General features: G+C 44.1%; 1 protein-coding gene across 2 annotated transcripts; it reads right to left on the minus strand.

Annotated features, from left to right (window-relative positions):
* Positions 1-849: 849 nt before the first annotated feature.
* LOC107749543 (protein unc-79 homolog) lies at positions 850-7,955 on the minus strand. Of its 2 annotated transcripts, XM_016564724.1 has the most exons (19): positions 7,796-7,954; positions 7,552-7,668; positions 6,371-6,473; positions 6,161-6,301; positions 6,047-6,085; positions 5,857-5,969; positions 5,694-5,779; positions 5,347-5,520; positions 5,171-5,239; positions 4,892-5,002; positions 3,970-4,074; positions 3,664-3,741; positions 3,494-3,583; positions 2,517-2,692; positions 2,242-2,425; positions 1,962-2,159; positions 1,520-1,597; positions 1,366-1,407; positions 850-1,240 (listed from the first exon to the last, which is right to left on the minus strand). In XM_016564724.1, the coding sequence occupies exons 2-19, from the start codon at positions 7,622-7,624 to the stop codon at positions 1,052-1,054; spliced, it is 2,049 nt and encodes a 682-aa protein (XP_016420210.1). In that variant the 5' UTR covers positions 7,625-7,668; positions 7,796-7,954; the 3' UTR covers positions 850-1,051. The 2 variants fall into 2 exon arrangements, with proteins under 2 accessions (XP_016420210.1, XP_016420211.1); XM_016564725.1 differs by lacking the exons at positions 3,494-3,583; positions 3,664-3,741 and having other exon boundaries at positions 7,796-7,955.
* Between the last annotated feature and the right edge of the window lie 211 nt (positions 7,956-8,166).

Consider the following 8,166-nt stretch of genomic DNA (forward strand, 5'->3'; position numbering starts at 1 on the left):
CCCCCCAGGGATGTGTGCTCTCCCCACTGCTCTTCTCCCTGTATACAAACAAATGCACCTCTAAAGACCCCTCTGTGAAGCTCCTGAAGTTTGCAGATGACACTACAGTCATCTGCCTCATCCAGGATGATGAGGAGTCTGCTTACAGACAAGAAGTTGAGCATCTGGCTGTCTGGTGCTGTCACAACAACCTGGAGCTCAACACATTTAAAACAGTGGAGATGACAGTGGACTTCAGGAGAAACCCTCCTACTCTCCCCCCACTCACCATCATGAACAGCACTGTGGCTGAAGTGGGAGTCATTTAGGTTCCTGGGCACCACCATCTCTCAGGACCTGAAGTGGGACACTCACATAGACTCTATTGTAAAAAAGGCCCAGCAGAGGCTGTACTTCCTTCGCCAGCTGAGGAAGTTCAACCTGCCACAGGAGCAGCTCACCCAGTTCTACTCGGCCATCATTGATTCTGTCCTGTGCTCATCTATAACAGTTTGGTTTGGCTCCGCTACCAAATCACACATCAGGAGACTAAGGACAGTCAGGACTGCTGAGAGGATTATTGGTGCTCCCTGCCTAACCTCCAATAACTGTACATCTCCAGAGTGAGGAAAAGGGCTGGTAAATCATTCTGGACCCCACACACCCAGCACACTCCCTCTTTGAACTGTAGCCCTCGCAGCGCTACAGAGCACTGAACTTTCTTCCGGTACTTTCTGTAATGGAAGCTTCTGACACCAAGACGAATTCCTTGTGTGTGCAAACACACTTGGCAATAAAGCTCTTTCTGATTCTGAAGAAAAAATTCAAGCAGTTTGTTTTTTAAAAAATCTCTTGAATTGTTTATTTTGGTTTGAAATATGCATACTATTGATAATGCAAAAAAAAACTTTCCCTGGTTGAAACAGGCTAACATTTTTCTCTATGCATGATTTCTGTAATGTATTCGATAATAACACACACACTAGGAAGACCACCGAACCTTGAGCAACTACATTTGCTGCTGCAGAAGCTCATATGATTAATCATCACACACAGCTTGCTGCTTTAAAGATCACATGGGGTAAAACTGGGATGCCGCCTCAGACGACTGGATCTCCACCTGGGCCATTTTAAACTGAGTGCACTGAAGCCACTTGCGCAGAGTGAGAGGAAACGATCCGGATCCAGGATTCTGGAGACACTGGTGGTTCACCCGGTTCTGAATGGCTTGAAGACGCAGCTGGAGACCCGCGGACAGATGCTATTGACACACAAAGGGCGTTTATCATCTAACAGGAATATTTTGAGAGTTTACTCTAGAAAGAAGCAAAAATCAGAGTGTTGATAGCAAGAGTGAATTGTGTAATGGATATGTTGAAAACTTACATTTAAGTTCGACTGAATCATGGGCAGCCACATGGGAATCAGCTGAAGAGAATGAAGAGGACATTAAATATAATAAACACCTCAGACTGCATGATGTAGAAATGCTAAGCACTGCAGTTTATTTTAAGCATTTGTAGTAAGAAATCCCTCTTACTTTTACAAAGATGGTTGAGTTACACTCCTGCAAGGCCTCCATTAGACTGATGACATGCAAGCAGACCATCTCTACCATCTGAAACGTGAAGAAAAAGAGCAGATCTGCTGTCACCACTGTGTCTGTGAACAAGCTACTTTCAGAGGTTGTTCTAGCTTTGCACAGAGCTTTCCCATCGGTTAAAATTGATAAAGATTGATCATCTTTGCTCATTCATATGGAGTAATTTCTCAGTCTAGAACAGGAGTCAGTTTTGTATCTGAAATCAGTTTATATCAGATGTCAAATCAAACGTAAGCGGTTTAGAGCTAAAACACAAGCCTTAAGAAATACTCTGACATGTTCAAATGTCAAAAAACAACTTCCACTGTAGAAATGCTGCAAAGTGATGCACTGAGAGAGAAGCCGGATCACACCGAGTCTGAATAAATGGCAGGTTTACCACTTTGTTGTGGGCCATGAGCTGGAGGATGCTGGGAGTCACGCGGCTCCAGAATTCCAGGCCCGTGAGGATGGCGCACGAGGAGAACTCGTTCTGGTTCTGATTGGTCGGGTTGGCCGCGGCCTGCTCGCAGTAGATGGTCCACAGCTGGGCGAACATGAAGGCGTGGAACAGCGAACACATGTGCAGCACTGACGTCTGCAGACACACACAGAGAGAGGAGCAACATCAGAGTCACGTCTCTGGATCTCCTCCAAGCAGAACCGCTCCATTATCATACCTTGGACTGCTCTGGGAATCCTATCAAGATGACAATCAGATGGTCTGCGATATGAGATCCAGCATCCAGTGGAATGGGCATACAGCACGAGGAGCCCTGATGCAAAGCACTGTGGGTAAGAGACCCCAGCAGCAGCCAAGACAGCTGGCGAATGTGCGACACGCACTCGATGAACTCTTTGGGTCTGAGGAAACACAAGCACAATGTAAATGCTCAAGCTGATGCTGGGCGCTGACGACACACACACACACACACGTGATGACGGTGGATTTTACCCTTGTTGCATAGCAGAAGGCGGATGGTAAAGCCAAGGCAGGTAGCGAATAACCGCTTTGTTGTCTCTGTGGTTGCCTTTGCTGATCTCCATCGCCGCTATCTGAGCCAGACCGACCTTCAGATTCCCGCCGAACGTGTCCTCGTGCAGCGGCTGACAGCACGCCTTCATGTGGCTCTACACGCACACACATGACACACATCACAAGCTTTCAGCATTTTACATTCATGCATGCAGGCACACACTTTTATCCCAAGAGACTTAAGGCTTCTCAGCAGCCGATTTTCAGCTGATTTCCAGTCAAAAGCCTCATTTACATAATCGCTGGAGATGCGGAGGGGTCATTACAGTCGAAAACGTAACATTCTGTCTGTGCGACTTGTGATCAGTGATCTTCTGAAGAACTGACCCGATCCAAACATTTCAAGTCCTCAAAGGCAATGCTACAGGACTGTGTGTAACCAGCTGGCAGAACAGTCTGCTTCTCACTGAAGCTTGTTTATTTTCTACAGCAGACACACATCACACACATTCACAGTGAATTACATCCCGATTCAGTTCATGAAGACTGGGAAGGTTTGCTCCTGTTCTTATTTCACAAGCTTCACGTGAGAAAGCTCAGAAGCAGTTGTTTAATCTGTGACGACCACCGATTGTTTTATCTGTGTGCATGATGGACCTCCGACTGAAGAAACAGTCAGCTGGCGAGACTACCTCGACCACAATCCAGCTGTTTAAATCGGCTGGTGGAACGCCACCTTTACACTGCATTTAAGGAATAGATCTGATTAAGTTCACGTGTTCCCTGAGAATCAAATCCATGGTTTTATTGATGCTAGCGCCACGCTCTACCGTTGGAGGAACTTCCAGCAGATGAGACAGAAGTTTCCATGATGGTACATGACAGCCAGTGTACAAAGACACATGACACATGAGTTCCCACTGCAGGCCTCATGGTTAGATGAGTGTGACGAGTACCTTTAGTTTGGTCAGCGTGTGCATGTCTGCGATGAAGTCCAGCAGCTCGCTCAGATACTGCCGCAAGCACTCCATCGCTGCTGTGGTGCACTGAGGGGACAGAACAGCTGTGACGTCTACAGTCAGCACTAACGAGCAGACACATCAGTACTGCAGCAGACGAGTCTCACCCCGGGCAGAGCGGAGATCATGCGCTTCTGGAGGATGGTGGACTCGGCCAGCCTGGTCCCGATGTCTGTGCACACAAACTGAGACGACAGACGAGACGATATCACTCTCTCAGACGGATCCTGAGCGGTCTCATTCATCATCCCTCAACTACACACCAGTCTTTTGATTGTTTTTACATTAAATGTGACCAGTCACAGAAGCTGTCTGACATATTAGTAGTACTAGCAATAGAAAACTAGTTATGCATCCACGTGTGTTTGCTCCAACTTCCCTTATTGTGCGACGCAGATTCACAGATGCATTACCTGCACCAGCAGCAGCAGGTTCGTATCAGGAATGGATGACTTGAACTTCAGAGCCTGAAGCAACTCCAGAACAACCACACGAGACATGTAGAACTTGTCCCTCTCCTGCATGGAAGAGGAGGAAAGCAGATTATAGAAAGTCATTTTCAAAAATGTGCAGTTTGCTAAAAGATCTCGCCACACTTCTGAATGCTGACATCTCTCGTTTGCCAGCTGACCACTGCTTCTCTCTGATATCTAGATAATCTATCAACAGCAAAACTCCATAAAGCATCATCTTGTATTTACATATTTCTGATGACACACAGCAGTTTCCTCGCAAGAACAAACGTGTTGCACAACAAAGTGTAATCTAATTCATGAACAGATTATTCTTATGAGCTTCTTTTAATAAATCGTTCAAAAGACGTCTGAATGGTCTGAATAAAAGCCTATTTAATGTAGTAATATTACATGGAAAATTAAGAAGAAGAAAAACCTTAAAGGGAACAATGCAGTTTTTTTCAAGTTTTGAAACCTCTGCTCTACAAAACACATTATTACTTATTAAACACATTAAAACAAAGTTTTGTCGTCGTCTTCTTCTTTTTTTTTTTTTTACCAAACAAAGCATTGCTTCACAACATGCAGACATTATTTCTTAAGGAAAAAGGATAAAAAACAGGAAAGATTATTATGTTTTTATTTATTCTGAAAAAAGTTTGTATACTCTTTCCTCCTGATGATGATTATGAAATGATCATCATCAAATGATATTTAGTGAATATTCATTTAGCACTGGAGAAAAACTGCATTAATAAATGTCATTTTTTTTAAACAAGAGACTGTAAAATCTTGGCAGCAACATGCAGAGGGCAGAAACCCATGCTAGGTGTTCAGATTCTCTCTGCTGGAATACACACTGATGCACAGAGCTGTTCACCTTGCTGAAGGTTTTGTAGCATAAACCGCAGAGCTCTACGAGATACGAGAGACTGAACACACCGTACTGGAGAACGAAACTCAGGAGTTTGGAGAAGGGCTCCAGCAGACTCTGTCAGAAAGACACCAGACAAGCAGTGAACTTCATCAGCCCCAGCAGAACATTTAAAACAGCACACTTCTGATATTCTCATTATCCCATTATTCATATCATGATATTTTCATATCATCTGAAGGGAAATTAAATGACCAGCAGAGCCGAAGAAATGAATGAACTTACTCTTGTTGCATTTGTTACAGGAATCTTCAGCAAGCAAATGATAATTCTCAGACTCGAGTCCAGCGGACACTTGAGAAAAGAGAAGAAACAGGAGGAACTCTTAAGAGGAGAATACTGCGAGCGTTTATTCTCTGACTCCTCTGGCGTTACAGAGCACAGAAAGGCTAAACTGGTACCTTGAGTGGCAGAACAGCAGGTAGTTTGGTTAGAAATGTGTGGAACTGGTTCGAGATGGTTGTCCACAGGTTGCTGGGTGAGTCCATGGGAAGCGTCTCCATGAAGGGGGCGATGTTGTCCAGACAGTGCAGAATAGTGCCTCCTGCTGGCAGAGTCTTCTTATTGTTCAGACCCTGCCACCACACCATACATTTAGGGCAGCACAAAAGGTCAAATACTTTAAATAAAGCTTTCCACACTTCACTGTCACAAGAGAGTCCTCTGCTGGAAGACACACGTCAGAGCATCGTGACCTGCTTGTTTCAGAGACAGGTGTGTCAGTAGTGCGGCTGATGAACAGACGTACCTCCAGGAGCTGACTGAGCGCTGCCACCGAGCTCAGCTCATTGAAATCAATCAGAGACAGGGCCAGCGTCCTCAGGAAGCTTCCATCTGAAAGAGAACAGAGCCGGTGAAGTGTTTGTGCTGTGTGTATGTGTGCGACTGTGCTCTGAGGTGCTTCTCCAGACCTTTAATGTTGCTCTGGAACAGTTGTGGTAGGATGCCGTTGGGTGCGAGCTGATGGAGAACGCAGCGGAGGAACTGCTTGGCTACACCAGCCACATTCCCAGGAATCAGCACGCTGCACACACGTCACAATAACGCTCAGACTTACACAACTCAAAGTGTGCATTACACAAGCGTAAACGCAGAACTCACCTTTCAGCTTGACCTGTGAAATTGGAGCTAGAGGCCAACCTGCAGAATAAAAGCAAAGAAGTGAAAGAAAGCCATAGTGATTATACTGCTGTAGTGTGCTGAAGAGAGCTGTACCTGCCCACAGACTGCATGATCTCCAGCAGCAGCGGAGCGGCCAGATCAGGACTCAGATGGATGAACATGGACAGAACCACCACAGCCAGAGCCAGAGTCTCCTCATCATACTCCTCCAGCACAGCCCCGCAGTCACGGCACCTGATCAGTTCACACAGAGCTGTGATCTTCTGCACTTCTTCACGCTGAAACACTGAGGGTCAGACCCACCTGTCGGCCATCGTAGTGGGCTGCTCGTCGCTGAAGTCTTCTGGCGCGGGAACGAACATGCTGACGGTGCTGGGGGCCGACAGCAGACTGGTCTTCACTGGACCTGCAGAGAAAAACACAAAGCATCGTGAGGCACAAACTCAAGTACTGCACGATACAATGGGGAAAAATGTGCTTTTCACTACTCCCACAGTGTATGATTGCTGAAAAAACACATATGTTTTTATTAGACATTGATGGAACAACAGATTTTGTGAGAAAATAAATGATAAAAGTGATTTGTTTTGTTTAAAAATCTTACAAATGTATGAGGTGGAGAGATGGGCCACACATGGGGTAAAAGGCACATTATTTATACAAACACTTCAGCTAATAATATGTTCTGAATAATATCTAAGTTAATACTTGTTCAAAACAATCAATTTATCAAAGTACTGTTTTTTGTTTGTTTTAATAAACATTTACTTTTGTTCAATAAAAAGTGATTAAAATGTTCATTTTAAAAATACAGAAACTAAATTATTTTAAAAAGTAAAGATTCTGAAAGCACTGAAGGACACTGTAACAAAACACTGTATTGTTACAGTAGCAACAATACATACGGTATTTTATTATATGATATGATATGGTTAATATCATATTTTTAAATGTGATGGTTTCATTATAAATATGGTGAATATCACTAAAGTGGACACCCAACTCAATATATGATATTTATCATCTGAATATAACCATGTTATGTTAACAAATGGGAAAGTCAGTCAGCTAGTTATTATCATATTAATTATTGTGCCTTTAGCCCTAACAGCAGGGACATTTTTTACCCCAGATACCATACTTTTACATATTCTTCTGTTATTGAAAAACTGCTGATTGAACAAAACCGAAAAACAATAACCTTTGCCTTGAAATATATTCAATAATTTTATCAATTCTCATTTGCTACACATTAAATGTTAGATCAAATTAACACAGAATCAACTTTGCATTGCTGTCCATGATTGTGTCAAGGATCACCAAATTTCCACCCGCAAACGCTGTTGTGTTAGGAAAAGTGCTGAGGTGGATTTTGGTGCCATCTAGTGTTTTAAAGGAGAATAAAGTCAAATGTGGCTAGTCTGGGTAATGAATCATCAACACGAGAGGAAAGTGCTAAGAGCTCATGAATGCTGAAGACTGACCCGTGTCCCAGGTGTTGATGTTCTGTGGTGCGCTGGACTGATGCTCCAGCTGCCGCTTCATTAACTGACTCATCGTCACTGCACCCAGCGAGCCTCGCTTCACCTGACCATACTGAGCTGAGGACAGAGAAAACACCTCAGCAGCTGCTCATGAATGCTGATCAGATCTCAGTCTTCCAGCACACATCAAGCCTCATGAAACAGCAGACAGATGAATATGAGCATTAACGTGTAAGTGATTTACTGGACACTGAGGAGCGATGGCTGGTTTCAGGGACGGCGGCCTCCAGGGCCGGAGCTGAGGCCGATTCTCTGGGCTTCTCCAGGCTCGACAGAGATTTGGCCTCTGTACAACAACACAGGTGAGAGACAGTCTGAGTTTCAAATCAGTCTCTGAACTCAGTGTGGAACCACTTCTTGACATCTGCATAACATTGTAACATTTGTTAAAGTTAATGAAATCCTCCTGCATCATTGTTTGGACAATAATTGGTAGATTGAATGCGCTTTAAAGGGATAGGTCACCCAAAAATGAAAATTCTGTCATTAATTACTCTCCCTCGTGTCGTTTCACACCTGTATGTCCTTTGTTCATCTTCTGAACACAAATTAAGT

Source organism: Sinocyclocheilus rhinocerous, unplaced genomic scaffold (assembly GCF_001515625.1).
Source record: "Sinocyclocheilus rhinocerous isolate Xijiao unplaced genomic scaffold, SAMN03320098_v1.1 scaffold1071, whole genome shotgun sequence".
Taxonomy (NCBI): Eukaryota; Metazoa; Chordata; class Actinopteri; order Cypriniformes; family Cyprinidae; genus Sinocyclocheilus; species Sinocyclocheilus rhinocerous.

Bases quoted from the DNA above. Each gene is read 5' to 3' on its own strand.
- LOC107749543 (XM_016564724.1), bottom strand. From the start codon at position 7,624: ATGAGTCAGTTAATGAAGCGGCAGCTGGAGCATCAGTCCAGCGCACCA. The intron at 5,521-5,693 runs GTACGTCTGTTC...GTGTGGTGGCAG, and splicing joins CGCTCAGTCAGCTCCTGGAG to GGTCTGAACAATAAGAAGAC. The intron at 1,408-1,519 runs GTAAGAGGGATT...CATTCTCTTCAG, and splicing joins ACTCAACCATCTTTGTAAAA to CTGATTCCCATGTGGCTGCC.